Below are 26,821 nucleotides of genomic sequence, written 5' to 3'. Positions count from 1 at the left end.
TATTCCTACATTTTGAACACAGTAAATGTGTTAATAATTGACACATTTCAGCTGGGCCATCCAAACAGTAATGTATTACTCATGGGAGCTGTTGGAGGAGCAGGACAGTCATGCTTATCTTTCTAGACACCTGTTTTATTTGGGAATTTATATTTTTAGTGTATCAGTTTTCTGGGGTTTTTTGCGTGCGATGTCTTGTTTTTCTAATCTGCATTTTTCACATGTTACAAGTATTAGGTTTTATTATGGTCGACACATTGTGTTTGTAGATCGTTCGTATATATTGAAGCTATTTATTTGGATTTCAATTTCTCTGAATTATCATATCTCTGGTGATATTTTCTTGCCTATATCATGTGTAATTACATGTGTTAATGCAATGTATCTATAGGCAGGTATAATAAGAATACAAAAAGCTTTCATAAGAATCAATGAACAAATTGTGAAAAAAATATTTTAATAAAAATTCCTGACTTATACGATACAATAAAAACAATATATATTTTAATTATTACAAACGTATAAAAATTGGATCCAATAATACTCTCCGAACTTTCGGTCTCCTAAACACTTGCAAATGCCATACAACCGATTTTGAAGAATCTGTAAAAATTAATGTTTGAAAACTGTTTATTTTAATGAGTTCAAGAAAAAATTTAACATCATACGAATTGTGTTTTATTTCATTTATTCTTAAAATCAAATAGAAATACTTCACAAGATCACAAGGAGAATGTCCTGCTTCAGGTGGACTTAAATGTAAAACGCTTGTTGGATTCTTCTTTGGCGTCATTCAACAGTTATTATATTTCTTTACGGACATCTATATATGATACCCTACCTTCCTATCAAATTTCATCAAAATCTCTCGAGTAGCTAATGATTATCTCCATTTGGAGTCCTTCAATAGTAATTATATTCTTCAATGCGTATCTATACTTTACTAGTACTGTACATATGATATCTTAGCGTGCTACAAAATTTCATCAAAATCCTCTTAGTGGTTTAGGAGGAGTTGCGCTCGCAAGAAATGTGGATAGACAGACAAAACTGTTTTCGGGGGTGTAACTATGAAAACAATTGGTATTAAGAAATTGATTTATGCTCACTGTTTTAATTTTGAAATTTTATTTATATTGAATCTTTCTTTTTTTATTTGGTATGATTAAACATTAAAATTCCTACAAATAATATAACTGTAAAATGATAGTTTAAATTATAAATACAAAATAAATAATGATAGGATAATTAATTGGAAAGAGTGAATAACCAAAATATTATCACGAGTGCCGAAGAACGACTAGATTTAACGAGTGTGTGGAACTTGTTCCATGCGCGAGTTAAATCCTCAAGCGTTCTTGGTATGAGTGATGACATTTTGGTTATTCATGATAACCAATTGATTATCCTATTTATTATATAGATTGTCATCATAATTTATCGATATGTTCAAAATGAATTTTAAATTCTGTGATTGGCGGATTGATATCAAAGTTGTGACGTTTTGGCAAGAGAAAGTCCGAGAGTGTATTTACTGAATTTTATTTCACAATGTGAATTACCAAAATTTATTACACAAGGAACATTAGGTAAATCACTGCTATATATATAATAAAATAAAATAAAATAAAATAAAATCATACGTTGCTGTTTTATAGCCGCTCGAACATCAGAAGGCTATAAAACCTGGAAATTATAAAAGAATAACGTAACGTATACAATAACTTCTTTTTTTTAACTTTAGTTCTGTGTTATTACTATTTAACAAACAAAAAAGATGAGTTTTAACGACATTTGTATAATTAAAAACACAACGGCGCCTTCATTGTTATATTTTGTTAATGTATGTATTTTGCGACTAATTATCATTGAAGTAGACTAGTTTAATTCGTTGGTCAGTACAAGTTATTTAACTACCCTGAAAGCTAAATGATATGTTACTAATTAATATGATCTACATTAACTATATCACACGGGTTATTGTCACAAAACATATTACCTATAGTCTAAAATATGTAACTCGTACCCGTACCACTTTTCACCATACCCAAATACTATTTTGCCAATTTCTTCATTATTACTTGATGTGTACAGCTTAAAGTTGGTACACATTTACAAAATGACATGATGGTAAGGCTAGAATTAATGATTTTTAAAATGTTTGTCGAATAAATTGATTTTACTCGACTTTCTGTTTTCAAAAGGTCTAAAATGTGTAACCCGAAATTCCCGTACCCAAAATCAAAGTCCGGTATTTTTGTTATCTGTACAAATTAAATGCATATTTGACATAAGAAGAACATATTATTATCAAAATTTTCATTGACAATAAAATAAAAATCACATTAGATTCTGCTTATGAGACTTTGTTTTTTTTTTCATTCTGGATAAGATCGTATCCATTCTTTACGGTACGGGTTACACATTTTAGACCATATCAACACATTATTCATTTATATATAGACAATACACCTTGTTCTACAAAAAACTAATATTTATGTTCCGACAAATCTAACATATAAACTGAGTAATGCATGAACGATTTGACTTCCTGTGATCACTTTCTCTAAAATACGAACAATACTAATGTACGTCTGCAGGTCATAAATTTCAGTATTCTGTTCACATGTTCATGGAGTAAATTCTCAAATTAGAATTTTATATATTGAGATACTGTACATTGTTTTGATACAATTTGTGTCAGTCAAGTCTGACTCTTTGGTTGACGAAAGCAGTCAGGAACATTCTACACTTAACCTCTACATTTTTGAGATTTTGTGGCAAATCTTATGTAAATTGTTATTGTGCAGTCAGACTAATCGAAACATAATTGGTTAAAAGCTCCTGGTCTCTTATCATTTCTGCTACTGCTACAATAAAGACGTTATCCAATAATAGTATTCAAATAAGATACCTAAGCATTGCGGATTCCGAATGGATTTCAAATCAAAGTTGGAAGATCGGACTCGTTTAAGATTCAAATAGTTCGTGCCTATATGAACATACGACGTTAATCTACTATAAAGGGAACAATGTTAGAATGTTTTTCTTTCACCACTTATTTCTTTTCCACCAATGTCTACGGTGTTGTTTTTTACCTTTCTTTTTGTCCCTTTGTAATTTCCTTCCCCTGCCTTTACCTTTATCCTTTCTGTTTCGTTTCCACGTGGTCTCGTCTTTGAAAACAAATCATCAAATTACAGCAAAACAAAATTAAAATTACATACAATAATTACTTGTTCCTATAGTTAGTGATAAAACAAATAGTTGATATATGGCACTCTTGAATAATGATTGAGCTATATATGTACACGCATTATTTAAGTAACATATTTTGTGTCATATTCATAATATATTCATAATTCTATATTATTCTGTTTATGTAGATTATATATATATTTACATAATGTGAATACGATGAATGAGAGAAGAATTATTAAACCCACAACACAGAAATAATCCTTCATTTCAGAAAAGGAAGACACCGTGTTAATTTATATAGCAGTACCTTTCGTATCGTTATGATCAGTATCACCAGCTTTTATTTCTGGCATTTGGTCTCCTCTTGATATAACTGAGTTAATTGTAACTATTTTCGGTCTTCGAACGTTTAAAATTGTCTTTTTGGGAACAGTAAGTTGTTGGAATGGACTTTTTTGTCGCCTCTCTAAAGTATTTGTGATTGTATTCTCCATTTTTCTTGATAGTATCGTAATGGCTGGCCTCTTAATCCTTAGCGGTTTACAAGATCCACAACATGTTTTTGCATGTTTGTCACATACATAATCAGGCCAGAAAGACATGAGTCTTGCACAGCTACTTGAACTGTCTCCAAACATGCAATCTGAATTTCAAAAATAAAATAATAAAAAAATAATATTTTGCATACGTTCAATTGCAACAACTTTTGAAAACAACTATTTGTTATGGTATAAAAGTAATTACAGTATTTCATCCGAGAAACTTTTACGCCGTCATTTTTGCGCAGTTTTCAGTTCGCTAACGTTCCGTAATTTGCACTGTAATATTCTGCGATGAAAAACCTATACATTAATACGAGCGGGTATCTCTGACCGTTTGTTTTTACGTTAATGTTCCACACAAAGCACAAAAAGCTCGATACTCACCCGATAAGTTAACTAAACAGTTGAATAGGAACATTCGTAAGGGGAACAGTTTTATATATATATATTATAGGTATTGTTTTCAAATCGTCAAGGATTGCATTCTGATTAGCTCATAGGGTCTTCACATAAATATTAAAACACTATTTTTATCATGACATGGGTTGTGTCCTTTTTTTTGTATGGCTTATGATTTACTGCAATTCTCAACCTCGCATGGGAAGAATTGGCATTGATTTTGCATACGATGTGGACATAACGTCTTGTATTTTTAAACTGGTCTGGAGATGGCATGTCAGTTAACTGCTCGTAGTCCTTTAGTATGTATATTTGTGTAGTTTATATTCAGTTCCTTTATTTCCGTTGTAACAAGGGTACTGATTTCAGGTGTGTTTAATTGTGCAATATTTATCCACAGTTGCCAGATTTTATAAGGGGAGGGTTGTGATTACGCCAAAATCACTTTAACTTCGTCACATTTTTTGTGCCTGTCCCAAGTTATGAATTTCTGGCCTCTATATATCTTTTGTTTCGCTTTCACCTTTAGTTTATTTTTTATATTACTTGAGAATATAGTGGCAACTCTTTCGCTGTACCTGTGTTTAGTGATGTGGTATGATTTCCTCATCGTTTCATCCCGGTGGTGTTGTTGTTTCTTTGACATATGCACAATAACAATGCTCGTTATATGATATGAAAAACAATAACTTGAACTATTTCGAGACCGCAAATTTTCCGAAAAATTTTCTTGTATCGTGGTTGTTGTCACATCCTTAGTAAATAGAAAAAAAATGTTCTTACCCTTTTCTCCAGTCTCAAATTTCTTACAAGATTGACAACATTCTTCTCTAACGTAACCATCGTAGCAATGCCTTCCCTGCACGTTCAAACAGCTACCTTTGTTTTCACAGGTAGGGGCTACAGTTAATAACAACAAAAAAAGATATAAACAAAAACATGCAAACGTTGTTCAAACATATGATCCAGTTAACAGTTACCAAAGCATGTTTCTCACAACTTTGGATCATCAAATTGGTTTTAATAAACTCTTCGTTTTTCAGTGTATAAATGTAAGTAAAATAATGGTACCATCCGCATAAATATAGTCTAGATCCCTATTTGTATCCGTTTTTATGAAAGGACCAGTGTGCCTCGAGTTTCATGAGCATAAAATGTGAATTGTATTTATAAGCCACTAATGTTAACATCACAAATATATTTGTAATTATTGACTAAGGTTCGAATATTAGCCTAAATATGATACAATACAAAAGTGCGCCAATACGGGATTCAACCGTCCAATACGTCATATTGGCTCAGTTAAAATCTATATTGGCACAGGTCAATATGACATGTTGGACTAGTTAGTCAATAAAGTTTTAATTGTGTAATGTTTTCCATATTGGCACTACGCCTCAGTCCGATATGGCTAATATCGGACCAATAACTCGGCCAATATGGAAAACCTTACGCAATGTCTACTGTCGAACATCTAGACATTGACGCCTGATAACAGGTTTAAGAGACTGCGTTCATACGTCCATAGTATGTAGTCATGTAGTAAATAAAACTCGAAGTTCAAACGTAATTATCGCGATGTAATCTTTAATGTTGGATGTTTTTTTTAGGTTTGATCAGGTCTAAAATCGACTTCAGGCTTATATGTTGGATTGTCTGTAACCAATTTCATATATACTTTTTACGTATAATGAAGTTATATTTATTGAAGTAGGCGTGATAAAATATTTGATTAAATCGAATCTGCTACTTATGGACAATACAAATACTACATACAAAACAAATTTTCACATTGCGTACATTTTCTTCCAAAATATTAAAATCAAAACAATTATATGTTCCGTTTGTTTGAAGCTTAATCATGTACATGTATAATCATCTTAAAATAATTATAACATTTTAATTTAAAAGTTGAAAAAAAAGAAACTACCTGCAGTAGCACATGGCAGACAACATATCATCCGCAGAACACTATTGCTACAAATATTTGTCATCCATCTTGCAACAGTTGTACAGGTCATCGATCTAAACTTTCCATCCTTCCTTACACAATAATCTTCCACTGGTCTTTGTTGTGATGGAATGAAAGGAGGTCTAGGATTGATAGGTTTTGGGGGCCGTGGTTTTGTTGGCATAATTGGTGGCCCTGTTACAATTGATGGAACAGGAGGTGTCAAGTCTGAAGGCGAAATAGGAGGTACTGTCGTTATACCGGTAGATGGTTTCGGAGGCATTGGGAAGGGTGGTAAGTTTGGTTTTCGAGTAGGAATAGGTTTCGTTGGTATTAGTATTGGTCGTTTGGTTGGTGTCCCGGATGTCGAGGTAAATGTCCCTGGGGTGGGTGGTTGTGTAGGTTGTTGTGTAGGCCCTCGTGTTGGTACTATGCCAGTGGGAGTAATTGATTGCGGGGGTGTGGCAATTGGTTTGCCTGTTGTAATTGGTGCATTTGGTATGAGGCCGCATGTTTTACAACATGCCTTTTGGTAATCTGGATTTCCTGCGCACTGCCATTTGTAACAAGTTCCACCTATTACCTCGTGAACTCTATCACCATATTCACAACCTAACATACAAGATTTAAAATATTTCGGTTAGAGATTAATAAAATACAATGTTTATTTCATGTTAACCATTATACTTATGAACGCATTGTTAACACTGTTTGCTAAGAGATCACTCACTAATTTATTACATAAAAATCATAGAAACAAGTGACTTGCATGAAATTGGGTTAAAAATGATCTTTACAAACATGTAGAAAATTACTAATAAGTAATGTCAGTGGAGTATTTAACAATATAATATACATGACTTAGCAATAGTTTCCCATATTTTAGTTCAATTTGCTTATACTTTTCAATGTATAAAATTGCTAGAACAAACCTAGCAAGTAGCATGTTTCCTTACCTGTGTATTTGGTGTTGAGTTTGTGACAAGTACTACAGCATATGTCTTCGTTTCTCAAACTATAGCATAGGTGTGGTTTATTCAGTACGGACTTGCAATTCCTGGAGTTTTTGTCTCCATATTCACATCCTTATAAAGTAAATAATATTAAATTGTTCGATCAATATGAGTTTATATTATAATTTACTTCTTAAGTTTTGGTTTAAAATCTTTAGATTCATATATAAGTAGCCAGGCATATCAAACGAAAGTTTTAAAGAAAGGAATATTCCCATTTCAGCGGTATATCAATATCAAATCGAACAGTTGAGACGTTATTGATGAAAACAGCCATTTATACTAAACAAATTATGAAGAAATGTACCAAAAAGGTGACAGCAAAGAATCAGTGTAATTGAAACAAAATACTTCACTTTGCTCGAGTACAAGTTCACTGAGATTAACATGGCGAATGGACACACTAATTAATATGTAACTGAAATAACCCACCTCTAATTGGCTGATATATATCTTTACAAGACTTGCAGCAAAATTCTTTGTAATATTCTTCATAGCATTTGGAAGGTTCGGTCATAATCATCTGTGAGCAAGATTGACCATCAAACAGCCTTTGAGAATCTCCATGAACACAATTATCTGAACATATACAATATAAGTCGTGCAAATAGATATTAAGCTGTGTTGCTCTGTACAAAAGATGATTTTTCTTAATCGATTTTGGAATAATCGATAGGCATATTTATCAAATATGAAACTAAAGATTTTTGATTAACGTTTTTTTTTTAAAAAAAACTACTGGTTATTGATACATACACGTGTGAAACCGCTATACATTTTGTCGGGAATTAAATATCGGTTTTTGTTAGAACCAGGCAAGTTTTGTAATATGTAATACACTCCAAAAAGGCTATACATTTTCATTTTTTTTATCAATTCGTTATGGGCCTATAGGGTGAACTGTATAATAATTCATTCCAATCTGTTTGGTCCTGGAATTTGATTAACACTGAAAATCTAATAGTTTCTATTGTTTTTCATTGTCATTTACAAAGAAATCTCCCTTTAATTTATTTTGAATTCTACAATGTATTCCATATGATTTATATATTCTAAGACACATGGTTTAGTGAAAGCCACATGGTATATTCTGTATACTATAACATTTTAAACAAAATGTCAAACAAAAAAATATTTAGGTTTTTCAACCATGTAATACATTTTTCATAATTCATAGCTGGATCGAGTGCATATGAAACAAACGTTTTTTTTTTCATATACAATAAGTTCTGAAATACACAACAATACAATTAATTGTATAATTACTAAATGTAAGATCTATTCAAAATCTAGCACACAATACTTCGATATTTCGTGAAAGAAATATTTATCCAAAAAACTAGCACGAAATACAAACGTTTTGTAATGTAAGACATGTATAAAAAGTTAGCATGCAACATAAAGGATCCGCATTTTGTATTTCAACCAGAATCATTTTGATGAATTTAATACAGTTTTGATATAGGAATCACATACCATCCTTCACAGGGGCCTTGTCATCATACACACACATGCCATCAATGCACCACTGAAATAATGATATAAGAAAATATTATAAAATTCTTCAGACCAATTATTTTTCACAATTTTGAAATAAGAAAAATTCTTAATGTTATAAATGTTACAAAATGTTTTTAAATCAAAGTTGAAATTAAAACAAAAAAAAATCAGATATGGTCAATCTTAAATACATCTTAGAATGTTTTTCTGTTTCCGCTGATATAATGATATAAAAGAATTAAAATCACGTTCAATAAATAAACCAGGCGCTTTATGGTGCTCACTTTTTTATTACCACATGATGTTCCTCTGACTGCTGTATGTATGAGGTAACTTGTATCCGATGTGTCACTTTTACATGCCATGGATGTACAAATATCTCTGTACTCACCAAGACCACCTCCCTGTTCAAAAAAACATGGCATAAATTTTAAGGATTAATAATAATATCATTATGCATGACTAAATGATAAAATTAGGCAAGTTTTAATTGCATGGACAAAATAAACAAAAACCCATTTAATTCTTTTGTCTTTATATTCTAGAATTCCTGATATTGGAAGATTAAATTCAACATGTGATGATTGTTAATGTAGCATTTTCCAAAAAGTGCATATACATATAATATCGATGGACATTAACATTACATCATACTCACACGTCTAAACAGATTGAAACTGTTCATGGTTTTTTTCCACGGTCAAATAATTAGAAAATGGCCCACTTAACTTACCCATCCATAGAAAGAATTCTTCCCGGCCCTCTGTTTACATTGCTCGTTGGGATCATAATGCTGTCCAGCTTCATTACTTGTGACTTTGTTGAATTCATCCATGTCATATACCAATGCTTCGTCCATTAAACAGTTTCCTGGTCCTCTAAAAATGATGAAAGGGTTAAATGGCCGAAATTATTAATTTTAATTAGAGTTTCGGAATACGTTTAGGTGATAACTTTTGATAAAACATCTAAGCAAGAAACTGTAAGGTGGATCTTTCAACATCAAGATATTCAATTAATTTAAGTATTCTGTGTGTTTTTATACATTTAAAAAAAACACACACACATACACATATATATAGGTCTCAGTATCGTATTAATTTTTCCATAGACTTCTATAGTGAAGTGCATATTTTTAGGATTTTTTAAAAAATATGTAAATTGATTCAATAAAACTTTCACTTATGTAGCATTTCTAAGGACATGTGAAAAAATAATTTCCCGCAAAGAAAATAGGGTGAGTCCACGAAGATCGGACAGAAAAGTAGTCTCGAACTATAAATAGCCATTTTCCCTACTTTCACTTTCGTTTTGCACTCACCAAACCAACCTTTTCAGTGGAACATTTTTATGATATTATGTTAGATTTTCTTTTAAAAAAGTTCTTCATCTTACAGTGTGATGTTTGCTCTATTTTTTAAGTCATTGTTCATGTCTTTTGACAAAACATTAGTTTGTAGAGAGGCAAAAAGAAAATGCACTATATTTTTATGGCATCCATGTTTTGACGTACACCCGCTCAGGGATATGCAATACGATACTGGTACCTATTACTAATAAACATTTCAATATAATCCTAAAAGTTGTTGTTTTTCTGCTAGAGTATTCATTTCCATACTGAAAATTCAGAATATCATTGCCCTGCTACAAACATGAGTTTTCTATTAAAATTCTTATATAGGTACCCTATTCCAGGCATAAGACTAATATCTCAATGTTAGCCAGAAAATATTACTTTTGATAAAAAGCTGCTGCATTAATCAAACTAAGCAACTTTGTGGTTTATTCTGACATGGTAGATACATAAGCTGTACTATGAGTTCCAAATCATTATTTAATCCCCACTTGTGAGTTCCATATATGGAAATATTAATATCCGAACCTCCTTTTTTGTCTTTAACTCAAGGGAGCCTCTTGTTTAAAGTAAAGTATAATGACTGGTACAACCAACTGTTTTAAACTATAGATATGGTCATTTCAATAATAATAAATCCAAAAAAAATTATACCAATATCATAGTTTTAAAAAAATATAGCTTTTCATATGCAGAAAATACAGATTTTAAGCCATTTTGGTACCCCAGGCAGATACAAAAGGACCTCAATATGACAGGAAAAGGACTTTTTCTTTAAAACAGATAGCTATGATGCAAGAAAAATAGTTTATTGGTATAAATATTATAATAACAACTGTCTGCTTTAGATATTTTTTTAAAAAATTCAGTTTTTATATGAAAAAACACCTATATTTTTCTTGCCGCATTAGAATCTGTCCATTTGAACCACTAAAAAAAGTCCACTAAAAAATTGGCTGTTGACTTTTGTGACATTTCTGTGTTTAAATCAACCAAACAGTTATATGGCAACTCATTTTAGCTATTTATTTGAAAGAAAAACAAAAAATAAAAAAAATATTCATTTTTTCATATATAAGAGGCAATGTATGGAAAATGACTATTTTCAAGTCCTAACCACATACTTAAAATGTGTTGTAACTTGAAAACTATCCTTTATGCAGGAGTATTACTTGCTTTAGGTTACATGAATATAGATATGCTCATCATAAACAGTCAAGATAATAATTTTATTGAACTGATATTATACAAATTCATGAAAACAAAATGCATTTCCAAATTTGGTAAAGATTAACCATAAATGCAAAAAACCAGAGCTACCATAAAAAATCAGGTTCAAAAGTTGGCTAATTCATCTTAAAAGTGTTACCTGCATTGGGGTACTACTTTTTCAGCTGGTAAAGACCACTTGCTGAATATCCAACTTTACTTGAAAAACTGGCTTACTAGGTCTCAGTATCGTATTAATTTTTCCATAGACTTCTATAGTGAAGTGCATATTTTTAGGATTTTTTAAAAAATATGTAAATTGATTCAATAAAACTTTCACTTATGTAGCATTTCTAAGGACATGTGAAAAAATAATTTCCCGCAAAGAAAATAGGGTGAGTCCACGAAGATCGGACAGAAAAGTAGTCTCGAACTATAAATAGCCATTTTCCCTACTTTCACTTTCGTTTTGCACTCACCAAACCAACCTTTTCAGTGGAACATTTTTATGATATTATGTTAGATTTTCTTTTAAAAAAGTTCTTCATCTTACAGTGTGATGTTTGCTCTATTTTTTAAGTCATTGTTCATGTCTTTTGACAAAACATTAGTTTGTAGAGAGGCAAAAAGAAAATGCACTATATTTTTATGGCATCCATGTTTTGACGTACACCCGCTCAGGGATATGCAATACGATACTGGTACCTATACTGTTACCCTTCATATAAATCTCTCGTGTATAAAATGTCAACAGTACTATGGATCGAATAGATATCACTTGAAACAAAAAACCGTAAGGTACTTACAGACCGGTTAAGAATACATGAAACTGTTCGATGGAACAAGTAGAAAATCTCCATGGGTTCAACTCATTTATTTCACTTGTTATCCCACCTGTTGTTGCCATAATGTATTTAGAATTTGAAGAGCATCCATTTCCGCTACCATCGTGTCTTACACCAAGACTTCAAAGAATAGAACGTTTATATTAACTTTCTTTTTACAGATTATTTGAATCTATTTGAAGTACCATTCATGTCAAACAACTTTGAATTAAAGAGGAAATAAGCAAGTATGTCCTTAGCTATATTCTTTTGAAATTTTAAATTAGGGACAATTGTAGATATGTAATTTAAGTTTCATAAAAGGACTAGATATATGTTATTTGTAAGGCGTCAAGAGGAAATGTTATCATCGAAACCATAAAAACCTTCTGTATATTTTGCAATACGGATCGTTTGAAATATCAATTTAATACCTTCATAATTTTTGTGCCAATCAAAAGTCGTAATGTGGCAATATATTAAAATCAATTAGGTTTGCAGTTGCAATGGACTTTTCAAAACGAATTTTAACTAAATTTTACTTTGAAGTTCAGTGAGATCGACTATTTTCTTAAAAAAAACAATGTTTGATAGGTTTAGACTTTCACACCGATGAGCAAGTTCAATGATTGATATAAAATGGTTCAGACTTTCTCACATATGAGCAAGGTCAATTTTTGATATAAAATGGTCCAGACTTTCTCACCTATGAGCAAGTTCAATGATTGATATAAAATGGTTAAGACTCTCTCATCTATGAGCAAATTCAATGATAGATATCAAATGGTTACGACTTTCTCACCTATGAGCAAGTTCATGTGTTCCTGTACTTATACTGCCGTAGACACCGTTATCCTCGACTACAGATGTGCTACTGGCTGAACACATGGCTTTAAACGACGCTAGACCTATCAAAGCGTTAATGATAAAAAACATATCTAAAGGTTATCCTAAGAATATCCTAATTAACATTATACACCATGTTTGGTTAAAATCCATCCAGAGGAAAAGACTTTCAAAGTTCGAAATGTAAAATCGTAAAAAATCCATTTCAGGACCCAAAACTCAAACTGCAGTCAATGGATCCTTTCGAAAATTTCGGCATAGATCAATCTCATATCTTGACCTAAACTTAGAGATCGATGGTAAACGAAATCTATTGACCAAACTACACGACAGTTGTGATAACTTTTCATTCAATATTGTCAACTTTCCTTTCAACTGTGGCAATATCCTTCAGCGTATGGAGTTTTCGCATCAAAACTCATACGTTATGGCACAGCTTGCGGTAATTACGCAGACTTTTTGTATCGCGCTAGACTTCTTACAATGAGGCTTCTGGAACAGGGCTACAAGATTAAATTCATCTCTACAGAATTTTTATGGTCGTCATCATGAACTCGTGGATCGTTACGGTATATCCATCTGCACCATGAAAACTGATTTGTTCAACGTGTCATAATTTTCCTTTTCTCTTTCGTCTACCCCTGGCTTGACTTTTATGAGCAACTGGGCGGTAATGTCTGGAAAAGCAGAGGACGCTTACCCTACCGATGCATCTGGTCAATGTTCATGGTTTTTTAGTGAATTCCGAGTTGCTCATTTACTTTTGTTACTTTGTATGCATTATTTTAGTTATATTATGTTCTTTGTTGTGTTTGTCTGTTTTCCATGTCTGGTCTTCGTCTCTAAATTAAATCATTTTGATTACAGCTAGAATCTTGGTTCAATTGATTACTTTGGCAAATATTCATATAAAGTTTTTTTTTTTCAATTCATTACAGAGGAGAAGAATTTCAAAGTTTCAAAGTTCAATGTGAAATTCGGGCCAACAATCCAATTCAAGACCAACAACTCATTCATCCGTCAACAGATCTTTCAGAAAATGTCTACAAAGGTCCATCCAATCATGCTGAACAGATTTACTCCCTATCAGATTGAGCTAAAGCCAGTTGTTTTCAGGTATTTGAAAAATTTTACAATTTAATCCTTATTGCTTATTTGTAGTAATAGTTGCTATGTTTTTTGTCATCTAATAAATTTGCTTACCTGATTATACAGATGCATTGTGATGCCTTTTAAAATTTTTTAAGTTACAATTTTTTTAAATTAAAATTATCAGAATTTTTATGAAACACATAAAGTATAGATAAAACTATCTATAAACTTTTTAAAAATACTTAATCGAAAGTTTAAAAAAAGAGCTTATGTATATACCTGTTATTTTGTTTCTTGTTGGGTTGAATCTGTATAGATCGAGCCTAAACAGAACAAAAAACAAAATATGAATGAAAGAAATCTAGTCGTTACCCCATCCTACTATCCACTATGACATTCACGTTATATATATATTGTTCACTTAAATATTATTCTTATACATAGTTATATATATAATATATAAATGAATTATAACAAATCATTTTGTTTTTAAGTCGCTAATATTGTCAGCGACTTCTTGCACTCGTAATTTCAGTACTTAATATTCGCATATGATTTGCATAAATATGTCGTTATAGACCACGTAATGCTGGAGATCCTCACCGTGTTTACCACCATAGCGTCATAGTTATAGCATCATACGAGATAAAAATGTACATCTCAAGTATCATACACGTGTGTTCTATGTGTGTTTCTTGCTTGTGCGAGAACGGGAAGTTTACTTGAAATGATCGGTTAGCACTGAACATTACTCAGTTTCCGTACAAGCACTGAGGCTCGTTTCGAGAATATATAGGTCATACACATTAGCACGCGCCGATATTTATGAATATTCATTGCCACTGCTAAATGTGGTTCACACACTAGTTCCCTGGTCAATATCATAAGCGACCAAAAGATCGTATAACGTACTTTCTTCAAAACATATCATACACATGCGTGTTTTTACTTGTATTAGAACGGGAAGTTTACATTAAAAGATAAAATGATCTAGCATTGAATTTATGTCATATTACCCAGTTTCCGATTCAAACACAGGCGTTTCTTACAATTGATTATATAAAGTTCATATATATATATTATCAGGACATCGATATCTGTGTATAGCCATTGCTAGTTGTTTAATCATGTAACGGATGATTGAAAACATTAGTCACCCGATTTTAGAACATATCGCATTTGTACCATTTCGGAGGTTGAAAGTAAGCCAAAATCAGTGACAGTGAATATTTGACGATTAGCAACTTTGAAGACTTCCGTCTTTGATTTTCTTTTTTACTTCCGAGGCGATAACTAACTAATACATGGCAAAATCATAGTTTTACTAAAAACTGCTCACAAAAATGATAAATTGCTGACTTACGCTGTAAATAACATCATGTGATCATGCTCCGGTAAGCTGGCCACATTCAGTCTCCAAGATCGAAGACTATCTAAAGCAACTTTAGACTCCACAAGACCTCCACTAGCGCTAGCTGTCCAAACTGATATTTCTGGCCTCTGTAAGATAACTATTTCATGTAAAATACAAATGTTAATGACTAACACAAGACGTAAATTGTCCAGCGGCAGAAATTATCAAACTCGAGACATAAAAGATCTAAATTTTGGATTTGCTCGAATAACGGGACTGGAAATCTTTTATACAAGGTAACGTTTTCTTTTTTTAACGATTCCTTGAGAAAGTCAACAGTAGATTAGATCATGGAAGTGGGCTCACTTGGCATGAGTACGTTGACAGTGTCCAGAACAGAATCAGATGGAGAATGACAGTAATGGCCTGTTCTCTTCCAAAGCATAGGTCATGTAAGTCAAGTCCTGTTGAAAGATGAATGACTATAAAAATGATATGTCTGGGAAGTGACAAAAAATCTACTATTTATTAAAGGAACCAAATATTTGAGTTTTGAGTTGTCATTTTGTTTGTTTTTGGAATACTTTGAAATATTGACCAATCATAAATGACCATTACAATACTTTAGGCAATGGTCTGAGTGTAATACATTGAAAACGCTACTGGATATATACCTGCATATCAAATGAATTTTACTTACATCAGCAATAATGTAACCAGACACTGCGACATTTATATGAAACTTGTTCGTGTCTATGTTGTCGTATCGCAAATTAATCTAGAAAAAAAAAGTTAATCATTTTCAAAATTACATGACAATGAAATAAAGCGACAGGAAATCTAGATACACTTTATACAACAGATGAATATAAAAACAAAATTCTTGAATTCTATTTTTGCATAAAACGTCTTTTCAAATTTCGAAAATATTTTTAGGAATGCATATATATATGAATCAATTCAAAATAACGAGTGTTACTTGACCAACTTAATCCTTGTGCTATAATACGGTTAGTCTGATACATTTCGTTCTTGTCCAATTCTTGATTGGAGAAAACTATTCTTCAGCACAGCTAAGTGTGGTTATTTGCCACAGTGATATTTTTAGATCTTCAAGCACTTTTGACTTCGATGTTCTTTTATTTTTTAAACATTTCATGCCTTTACTTTGAAGGCTATGAATGAATTGATTAGTCAAAGTATGTGTAATACATTTAATTTTAAAATATGCAATAATTGGAAGAACTTTTGTATTAGTAGTATTGGTATCGAACTGAACTTTTGTAATAGTAGTATTGGTATCGATCAACTGAACTTTTGTATTAATAGTATTGGTATCGATCAGCTAAACTTTTGTATTAGTAGTATTGGTATCGATCAGCTGAACTTTAGTTAACTATGCGGTATTATGAACGATTGAATTTATGAACCTTAACTAGCAGGTATTCAAAAAAAAGCAAACTGTTTTCAAGAAAAAGTAATAAGGCAGAGTAACATCTTTTCTTTTTGTTCTTTTAATTTCTTAATACTTACTCCGTTTACGACGTGAGCGAAATAACGTCTGATTCTTCGTTTGGCTTCTATATCTCTTGATCTTGATGTCCCGCCTACGACTTGATTATACTCCCTTAAACAGACATCATAATTTAATATAAATGTATGTATCATCAAAACATGATTTATTAAATCGAATGTACAATGTATAGAAATGAGTATTCCTTGATGTAAGCCTTGTTTCTACTACATATATATTAACCTTTTAAATACATAAATATTTCTGAACAAAGTGCAACATTACGCTTTCCTGTCAATGTTGTGACTGAATAAAAAATGTATAATTAAAAGACAAAATGAAAGGGCAAAGAATTGACGCTTGCGGGTAGATAGACCATACAAAATGTAACTGACAGTCACATACCTTTCGTATATAGAGTAGTCAATGACTAGCAGAAGCTCCACATTATATGTGTCGTCAGGTGCTACGTCATTCCGTTTGACGCTGGTGGATACCATGCTTCGACCAAGGACTTGTGGGGTACTTTCATTTGATATATCGACTGTTTTTAACTCGGTGAAGAATGGGAGGGCTTTTCCAACAGGAATATTCGTTTCTTTCTTTATTAGGTTGTCTTTGGCATCTTTATCTGAAAGTTTGTATATCTTTTGAATTTAAACAATTGATTAGGACAATTTAACATCTTAGTTTTATGGAATTATACATTGTTTTAAATGTGGTATATATTTTATGTTCCCACTTACAAATAAAGCTATTATCGAGTAATATAATTTAATAAAAGGATTTTGACATTGATGCTCTTAGTATATCTTATGTCTAAAGGCTGCATTGTATAAATATCTTTCATGCGTTTTACATCATGTATTGTTCATGTACTAGTAAAACACATCAACATACCAAACTCAATAAAATCATCCTTATTGAAGAAATTTCTATGTCTTCTCCTCATCAATTTATAAATTCGTCTTTGATTTTTTCGTTTACTTTTGTCTGTTTTCTTTCTGCTCTTTTCTTTCTTTTTTTTCATTTTCTTTTCTTTCTTCTCTTTTTTACGTCTGCGTTTTTCTTTCTTTTCCTTTCGCTTTTTCTTTTTCTTGTCTTCACTTGCCCTTCTTTTTTCCCTAGCCGCTACTGGTTCGCCCGGTTGAGTTGGGGAAGTTGGATTCGTTGGAGAAATCGACTCAGTTGGAGATGCAAGGCTGGTTGGCGAGATTGGAACATCAGTGGGTGACGTACTTATATCAGCAGCAGATATTTCTGACAAATCGTATTCTGTATCGTTTATGTGAATACTTCCAAACTGAAAAATAGAAAAATTATGATAATTATCTCACAAGTGAAAAAATAGAAAAGTACTGTATGAATCATTATTACCTCAAAATACATTTCAATGCTGCTGACAAAAGTTCACATTTTCAGCGTGTTAAACTAAGTTCTAAATGCACATGGCTGTTTCAAACATAAGTACAGTTTCCAATGCAAGTCGGCAAAAATTATGAAAAAGTTGTCGATATTTTGAAGTACCTCAAATCTCAATAAATAAAAATAACTTTGAAGTACACAAAACAAAACAAAAATTTCAAGGATACCTGACAGACATTGTTTTGTCTGCTTTATACCTACGTAAACTCATACAGGACGTTAAAAATCGAAATTTTATCGAAGACGTAATGTTTTTTTGCCTAGTTGCTTAGTCTAATGCTGTGCCTGCGGTGCATGGGTTTTGTACACTTACTTTCTTAATACAGAAAAACGCCAAATGATTTTCTAAGATAGGGATAAGTTCAGCTTTTGTTGATATCATTATAACGGGAGTCGTATGGACTTCATCATAATTTGACTGATGTGAAATTTCTATTTGACAGATGAAATCAGACCCATGTCATACCTGATTGAAACCCATTGAACACAGAGCTATGAGAATTTACCAGGCTAAATATTTCGGCAAATATTTTCATTATGATAATTAGTTGAATTTTTAAACAAAAATATTTATTTTATCATAAACTTAATACCTGAAAGCTTTTCTTTATCATAGTTTTAAGTAAAATGCTATAGTTAACCTATACAGGACATTAAAAATCGGAACTTTAACAAAAACGTAATATTTTGCTTAGTTGCAATATTCCAACATCACAATCGTTTGTAGTAATATATTTCACAATGGTCCGTTATTGCGCCTATGGTGCATGGTTTTGTACACTGACTTACTTAGTTGAGGCAAAGAAATTTGTTTCAAGAAGTTGCCAGGGTTTTAAATACTGTAAGTTGGTACTAACCTCCGACCTAATTTAGGTCACATAAGATTTGATAATGAAAATACATGTGGCAAAGGCGGTGTTAAATTTGTGCTAAACTCTATGGGCTTTGAGTTTCAATTTACTGAAATTATAGATAGGAAATCAGTAGAGAAATAGAATGGGATAGAGTCAGACAATAAGGGATATATACGGCGACTATTAGGAATTGGGGATCGAGAAATAGAATGGGATGGACGGTCAGATATAAGGACGGTTGCAATTAAGAAGATATAATGCGGCTATTAGGATTTGGGGAGATGAAAGTAGAATATGATTAACGGTCAGATATAGGAACGGTTGCAATTGAGGGGATGTTGTTTTCCTACTGTGCTATGTGGATTCAATAGATGTTGATTCAGGAATTCAACAACTGGTTGTAGATTGATTTATTTAAGTTCAGCATCCATGTGCTTTTACGTATTTTCGGTTATTAAAATTACTTTTCATTTTTTACATGTTTACTATACAATTATAATATACTTTAGATAAATGTGAACTTTCTTCGTTTTAACCCACCTTGAAATTAGGCCAACTTTGCTTCTGTCGTCAAATACAACTTTGTGTATATTCGACCACCATGGTAATGTATGGCAGTTAGACCGGTGCCACTGGCAGAAGGACATGTCTATTATCGGTTGAATTTTGGAAGAACTTTTATCTTCGTTGAATCTTAAAATTGCACATAGGTGTTTGTTAACAATACTCACATATATAAAAGACAAATTAAATTATGTGGTTCGGTCTGTGGCATATACAGCAATGACAATTCAAGCAAAATCATATTTTTATAGTAAATATGAAATTGATATATTCTACAAATCAATAGTGTTATACCTACCATTACTGGATTACAATACCCATCCTGTAAACCCTCACATTTAACTGTAATAGCTGCCCCAGTGGCTTTATCCTGGTACAAACCTATATTCTGAGGAGAAGAATATAGAATCATTTAGGATCGGAATTTGAATTATAAGTTGAAAAGACTTTCAACAAATTTATTTGAAATACTGTGTACTTTTTTGAACTTTAGAACTGAAATTGTTAGAATTGTTAGAGGTAAGCAAATTCAGTCTTCAGTAAAATAACATTGTTGTCTTCAGAGCCAGAGAGTAATTAATCTAATAGACTTTTCGTTTAAAGTCGACTGGCATGATTAATATATGTTTCCGCGACGTGCAGAATAGGTAGAACGCATGCTCATCTGCTATTCCACAATTAACACGAAAGAGTCGCTCACGTGCACAATTGTTAGCTTCATCGAAATCCTCAACACAAACAAAACTATCAATCGTCATGGTTATCATCGGTTAGTGAAAGTAAAAATAGAAAAGTTTTGTTTGCATAGTGCAAGAAAGTATGGACTTGTTAGATCTATTGTCAAAGCTTCTATAATTACTACTCTTTATGGTGTATACACTGAATCTCAGAAGGGAATTTTTGCTTCGTAATATTTTGTAAATTTACGTTCACAAATATTTGATAGCTACGATGTTTTAAATTGGCGACACTTTATTTAACTGAACGATAAAAAGTCATTTCAAGTTGTTCATACCTTATTTACAGGAATATTTTCCTTAACCACAACCATTGTTCCATTTTCGTCTTGTCTCACCACATATACAAAGCTATTCTCTTTTATTGTCTTTTTCAGTTTGAGGTTAAGAATAATCGGTTCTTTTGCGCTCATGGCATTCAGAGTAAAACTAAGAGTTTTGGGCATTTTTTTCAATAGATCTGTGATATTCGTGTCTATAGTCGCTATGTCTACCATTTCTAGAATGTTAATTAACCATAAATTAAAATGTGTTTTGCAAACGTCATAAAAGATCGAAGTGGTTTTGTAACTTGTTTTTGTGCTTCTAAAATTTTAAGTTAGTAGCTTTCTTTGTGAATTTACAAGGAAAACAAACAAGCAAACAACTCATTATCCCGAGGTAAAGTGAATAATTTGATCAATCATCAGAGAAAGACAATCTAACATTACTACTATTATCATCTGACGTTAATGACAACATTTAAGACCTTTTACGATAAATAACAAGAAAGTTGACAAAAATGTTGTAATAGAACTTCATTTGCATAAAAACATAATAAGCGTTCTATTTTCGGACGTAATTTTACAAAGAAAGCGATGTGGTATAAAGCCATAATGCACACTGTGTTGAACTTTTCTAAGAATGTATTTAGACCATAGTGAGCACTGTCAAGTAGACTTGACTACCAATATAGTGTTTTCTACCATCAACAACAGTTCAAAGCTTTTCGTGATCGATTCATGCATCAATAATGAATTACTAACCCTTCCCCTATATAGAGCTGACCTATCTCAACAAACATTGCAATGCCTTTAGGGATAGAGGGGTTTTACATTTTCTAGGAATTTTGAATTTATGAACGTGTATGTGTTCAATTTAAGTCATCCAGCTTATTCATTCTATTCACTTTAATTATCATTATATACAATAACTACACAATGTACTTTTTATTAGAAAAAGGTAGAAGTTCTCAGCTCAAAAATGAATTTGCACAAAAAGCAATCATGATCTTTTTTATCACATACAATATTAAAATAATAATTACTTTTATGCAATGAACCAACGTGTTTTACTTTTTTGTGTTCCCATGTGCGAAGTTCCGCAAACCATATGAGACAATGTAAAAAATTAAGTTAAATACCTTCTTGAGGTCCAGGGGTCGTCATTGTTCGAGAGGAGGAAAAACATATTGAAATAAAAGTAAAATAAATCCAAAACATCACTCTACAATATCAAATTAGAATTAAAACAAAACAATGCATTATATGGTGTTATTTATACTCATTTACATACATGTAATGATTCATTGTGACGTAGATTACAAACCCCGCCTACATAGCATAAAAACTAATTGTACGTCATGACATTTGCGATGTACAATGTGGTTTTCAAGTTCGTCCTTCGGTTTTCTGGGAAGTGACTATTTTTGCATTTTTATTTCATATTTTGATTTTTGCAGTATTTGTGGGTTTATTTTTATTTATACAGTGTATTGATTGTTAGAACTGATTACACAACTATATCTTAGATAGACAATGGGTTATACAAACTTTCCTACTTACAAAAAGCAAGAATTGTGCATTTCAAAGATTAATACGTGTGGGCATCACGTGACTGTCACTTGGTTAATTAAACAGCTTAAAACATGCATGTTATTATGGTCAACAGTAAACCTTCCTTAAATTTGGTTTTGTAAAGCAAGCATGGTAGTGATAGCCTACCTAAAGCAAAATCATTGGTTTTATGGAGAGTCGAGGTATAGCCTCGTACTTGTCCACTTGGTAAAGGACAAAATTTGATGAGTGTAACACACAATGATCCTAAAAATAAAATTTTAATCAATTTGTTGATTCATCAAAACAAATCAGACACTTGAAATAGCATTAGTGGTTGAATTAACTGTTTTTGTGAAGGTGTATACTTCCAATTCATAACAGTCACCTACATAGAGCTATATATCGTTAAGAGTAGAGGACGTTAACTCCTCGGTATTTCACTGCAATTGGATGGCTATAGAAAAAAAGGATATAGAAACTTTAGTGGCTGATAGAATTCGTCCATTTTTAAGGAAGTCTGATCATTTTAAATGTTTATGTAACATTTCATATCATTTATTTGTTTCGTTTTGTGGGTGACATTTTTACCATCATTTTTCGAGTTCATGTATGAAAAAATCAAATTTAGCGATTAAGATGGCATATCTCAAAAGTTGTTCTCTTTCATGTTTCCCTGCAATCATTTCGATTTTTTTTTCAAAAATTTGAGGTCAAAGATGAGCATTTTCAAAAGAGACACATTGTAAGTAATAAAATACCCTTCAGTAGATATCATTAACTGGGGGCCATTCAATTATTCACTTAAAATATTGCAGCTCTATTTTGCAGTTAAATCAATAAATAAAACAAAAAAATATCGAAAACTTTCAATATTTTTTTAATTTTTACTTCTGGATATTTCATGAATTCAAATAAATTCTGGTATGAAGAATCTGTAAATAGCATAACACCAAACCATAATTCCGAACCAAACAGCGCACGTAGCAATATTTCTGGCTATTTTTGTTTTAGCTTTTGCAGACTCTGTATTTCCTCTTAGTAACTCCTGTTTCGCCTGCAAAAATACATTGAACACAATCAGAAAAATAAAATAAGATAAATCAATATTGAAGTATGCACATGGTTTTTTATCGTTGTGCAGCTGATTTTCCTGATATATCTTTTAACTTGAAAAAATGTGGAAATGTCTCTGTTAATAGAAAATAAAAACATGTAGTAAAAATACTTTCCTTTATATGTCGTAAAGTATAAAATAAAATTGTTCCTAGAAATACAGAGGACGCATCACATGCAAGGCAAAACAATAAACGTCAAAACAGCCAGAATATGTATCAGACAGACCCGCAGCTTGGGCCACGGTGAATTCAGACTGAAAGTAGCCTTTCAATTGAAATTAAAAATTGAAATACACAGTTCAAAGACAAAGAAAAAAATCAACAGGAATTACTTTGTGTATTTACAGTATTTATATCGGTTAAACTGAATTATTTTTTTTTTATTTGGACAGTCGTTTTCCTATCGGCCCTTTCATCTATCGTCCCTTTTTGCAATGACTTTACAAACATGATAAAAAATGTAAGTGCAATGTTCGGTTGTAGGTTGTGCCCAACTCATATTACTAAAACACTACATACACACTTTAGATTTATGGAAAGCGATAATGTCACCATTATTTCCATGACTGGATATTATTTTTGACTATAGACCACCCCCACCCCCACATTTAGACAATATGCAATAAAAGTAGCTGGATTTATTGGAACGGCAAATGACATAATTCTAATCGGACACTAATCTACATGTATGTTCAAGCGCCCAGTTTTGGGTAATGGGCCAGTATATAGTTCTCAACATTTAGTATCCAACTTAAGCTTAGTTTTTTTTCGGCTGTATGATACACGGGTTATTTTTGTACTTGGTATTTTGACTATGGTTTTCCTCAGTTAATGACAACTCAGATTTGTTTATAATTTGTTATAGTTAAGTTCTCATCTTGAATTTGATCCGCATTATACAAGGTAGCCATTATATACTATCATTATCATGGCATTTTAAAGAACTATTGGGTAATTTTAAAAGTAGAAGACTTTCTGTAGCTTAACTGGAATAATTTACCTCACCTCTCTATAGTAAAAGGCTGATACAATGCCAAGGGGTAAAACACACATCAGTGCGCTAACAATGCTTGCAATCATAACATTTTCTTGATGTCGCTCAACGCGGCTTCGTGTGTTTTGTTCAGGGCGAACCTAAAATCGTGAACATTGAAAAATGTCAAGAAGATTCCATTCATTACTTCCTTAATTTTGTAAGTAATATAAAAACAAATTATTTTGTCATTAAATTTTACTGTTATGTAACTACTCGATCTAAAATTTGAAATTATCATTTTATTTTTTGTGATATCCGCTTTTTTTAATCTTTTTAAATATTATGTTCAAATATAGTCAGATTTGATTGATTGATTGATTGTTGGGGCGATGGGGAGAAATGTACATTTTATATATTTGGGATAAATGGAAGATTATATCTTAATTTGACTGAAAATTGGTCTGATGAAGTTACACAGTAACACAACACCTTTACAACGTGAAGGCACTGTACAATCAATTAACATGGAACAAAACAAATGGTGAAAAAAGTTGTCAATAAGGCTGAAGTAAAATTTACCAAAACCTACCACAAATCCATTACCCAACTGATTAGATCCATCCACCACACCTGGTCCCATACCTTGACTGTTTATTGGCGCAAACTGGGAGTTCCATTGCTGTGGTGAAGGATAGACCACCTGTGACAACCCTGCACCTGCCGGTGGGTATGATGCCTGCGAGAAACCTCCACTTGGAGGGGGGTATGCTGGTCCGGTATGGGTGTACCCGGGAGGTGCTGGTGGAGACTGGGCGAACGTTCCTGCAACAACTATTTTAGAATACGCGCTTGACTATACATGAAATTATGAAACTGTACAAACATTTTAAGCAGTTTGTCCCGAAAAAACAATGTATTGCAACAGATGGATAATTCAGTGACTTCTGTAACAGATGTGCTTTTCACTACATCAATCGTTTAGTCTAAAACTATCTTGTTACTATTCTATTGATTTTGACTTTTGTCAGCATAACACAAACTTACACTGGTACTCGTAATGTCATTACATGTATATCTTATCATCCACCATTTCACTTTGTCATAAATATGGCGGATAATATCATTTTTTTTTAAATTTTATTATTTTATTATTCATTTTTTTATATTTTGGTTTGTTTTTTACCTTGCCAGTTTGTGTATTATTTCATATTTTCTTCCGATTTATGATATTTTGTTATTACCCTTATATACAAAAACACTCGTATATGTATATAACAATGCTTAAGCATCATCAATGAAAACTAATCCCATGTACCTGATACAAAGTACTCGGCGGTGTTTTTTTTTAATAAGGGATTACATGTACTTACTAAACCGGTACTCTTTGATCTTACCCCAAGATTTACAGGCCCCATAATTGTTGTTATAGTATAGCTCTGGCTTAAACCCAGGCAGATGCTAATAATGGGTGATTCATGCATTTCTTAATCCCAAATATTTTTACTGCAAAAACCTTCTGTGGGCCCGATAGAAACTGTAATAGGAAATATAACTGCAAATAAAAAGAGTCCACTGGAGATATATTAAAAATTAAATTTGGTTATGTTCTATTGCAAAAAGTACTGGCAAATTTCGAACCAGAATTTTTACACTATAACCAGTCAAAAAATATTTCAAGATAAGTAGCAGATCCAATGACATGAACATTGGAAGAGTTTATTTTAGGACCTTACAAATGTATTTATAGAGTTTCATTGATTGTCTTAAGATATGATGAATCACCCCTGACTGTTTTAGGCACGACCATACTTAAATTAATGTTTGGTTTTCTGCCTGCCTGTTTGTTTGTTTGTTTGTTTGTTTGTTTGTTATGTTATGTTATGTTATGTTATGTTATGTTATGTTTTGTTTTTGTTTTGATTTTCTTAAAGTTGTGTTTTTGTTTTTGTTTTATTTTACCTTTAATTTCAAAATATCATTTAAGGAGGTTCCTTATTATTTTATGTAGATTTCAGTATATCTTTTTATTTATATTCATCTATTCAACTTAAACATTTTTTCTTCAGTATTCATTATTTAACCTCCAGTAATACAATGAAAGACTGTATTTCTAAAACACTAAATGCTCAAAAATATATATTATTATAAACTTACTTTGATGATTCATTTTATCTTTCAATAACAGGAATACATGCGTTTACGATGCACTTAGCTGGACTCGTTCAATCTGAACTGTCATGGTTATGTTTATGACGTAAATAGCGTGGAGACCGCAAGTCTTTGACCAGTGCATCACAAATCAAGAGAAATTACTTCAGTCTACTGTGTGTTATGTCAAAAAAAGCAAGACTTTTATTAAAGATACCATGGATATAAGAATATTCGCAAGTTTATTTTTGTGACGCATGTGCCTAATCTTGTGTAAAAGCCCTCATTTCATTCGAAGACAATCAACTCAATTATTCTTGAAGCTTTTACTCTTTTGTTCTTCAGTTGATGCAATTTCTTTCACAAAAACAAAACATAACAAGAACA

The 26,821-nt window shown here is 31.9% G+C and overlaps 2 protein-coding genes across 5 annotated transcripts; both read right to left on the bottom strand.

Moving 5' to 3' along the window:
• Nucleotides 1–788: 788 nt before the first annotated feature.
• On the bottom strand, nucleotides 789–21,963 carry LOC148609435 (uncharacterized). Of its 2 annotated transcripts, XM_088540740.1 has the most exons (20): nucleotides 21,781–21,963; nucleotides 20,657–20,877; nucleotides 19,940–20,029; nucleotides 17,699–18,101; nucleotides 17,204–17,429; nucleotides 16,819–16,912; nucleotides 15,986–16,063; nucleotides 15,295–15,431; nucleotides 14,211–14,254; nucleotides 12,796–12,901; nucleotides 11,976–12,134; nucleotides 9,340–9,484; nucleotides 8,891–9,010; nucleotides 8,583–8,634; nucleotides 7,539–7,685; nucleotides 7,050–7,178; nucleotides 6,073–6,705; nucleotides 4,926–5,042; nucleotides 3,509–3,844; nucleotides 789–3,176 (listed from the first exon to the last, which is right to left on the bottom strand). In XM_088540740.1, exons 1-20 carry the CDS (start codon nucleotides 21,857–21,859, stop codon nucleotides 3,052–3,054), a joined length of 3,441 nt encoding a protein of 1,146 aa, XP_088396866.1. In that variant the 5' UTR covers nucleotides 21,860–21,963; the 3' UTR covers nucleotides 789–3,051. The 2 variants fall into 2 exon arrangements, with proteins under 2 accessions (XP_088396866.1, XP_088396867.1); XM_088540741.1 differs by lacking the exon at nucleotides 789–3,176 and having other exon boundaries at nucleotides 3,495–3,844.
• A 1,086-nt stretch (nucleotides 21,964–23,049) lies between these two features.
• Nucleotides 23,050–26,524, bottom strand: LOC148609434 (uncharacterized). Of its 3 annotated transcripts, none has more exons than XM_088540744.1 (4): nucleotides 26,441–26,524; nucleotides 24,876–25,117; nucleotides 24,311–24,444; nucleotides 23,050–23,249 (listed from the first exon to the last, which is right to left on the bottom strand). In XM_088540744.1, the coding sequence occupies exons 1-4, from the start codon at nucleotides 26,451–26,453 to the stop codon at nucleotides 23,231–23,233; spliced, it is 408 nt and encodes a 135-aa protein (XP_088396870.1). In that variant the 5' UTR covers nucleotides 26,454–26,524; the 3' UTR covers nucleotides 23,050–23,230. The 3 variants fall into 3 exon arrangements, with proteins under 3 accessions (XP_088396870.1, XP_088396868.1, XP_088396869.1); XM_088540742.1 differs by having other exon boundaries at nucleotides 24,316–24,444; XM_088540743.1 differs by having other exon boundaries at nucleotides 24,316–24,444; nucleotides 24,876–25,108; nucleotides 26,441–26,504.
• Nucleotides 26,525–26,821: the final 297 nt, after the last annotated feature.

This window comes from Perna viridis, chromosome 8, assembly GCF_037379345.1.
Source record: "Perna viridis isolate PV_CMFRI_1.1 ecotype Kerala chromosome 8, ASM3737934v1, whole genome shotgun sequence".
Taxonomy (NCBI): domain Eukaryota; kingdom Metazoa; phylum Mollusca; class Bivalvia; order Mytilida; family Mytilidae; genus Perna; species Perna viridis.
Note: the sequence above shows the minus strand (reverse complement) of the source record. Positions and strands in the feature narration are given on the sequence as shown.

Bases quoted from the DNA above. Each gene is read 5' to 3' on its own strand.
- LOC148609435 (XM_088540740.1), bottom strand. From the start codon at position 21,859: ATGTTTTGGATTTATTTTACTTTTATTTCAATATGTTTTTCCTCCTCT. The intron at 6,706-7,049 runs GTAAGGAAACAT...CTTGTATGTTAG, and splicing joins ACTCAACACCAAATACACAG to GTTGTGAATATGGTGATAGA. The intron at 5,043-6,072 runs GTAGTTTCTTTT...TATTAACTGTAG, and splicing joins TCTGCCATGTGCTACTGCAG to CCCCTACCTGTGAAAACAAA.
- LOC148609434 (XM_088540742.1), bottom strand. The intron at 24,445-24,875 runs GTAGGTTTTGGT...TCACGATTTTAG, and splicing joins AGTTGGGTAATGGATTTGTG to GTTCGCCCTGAACAAAACAC. The intron at 23,250-24,315 runs GTGAGGTAAATT...GTATTTTTGCAG, and splicing joins CAGCCTTTTACTATAGAGAG to GCGAAACAGGAGTTACTAAG.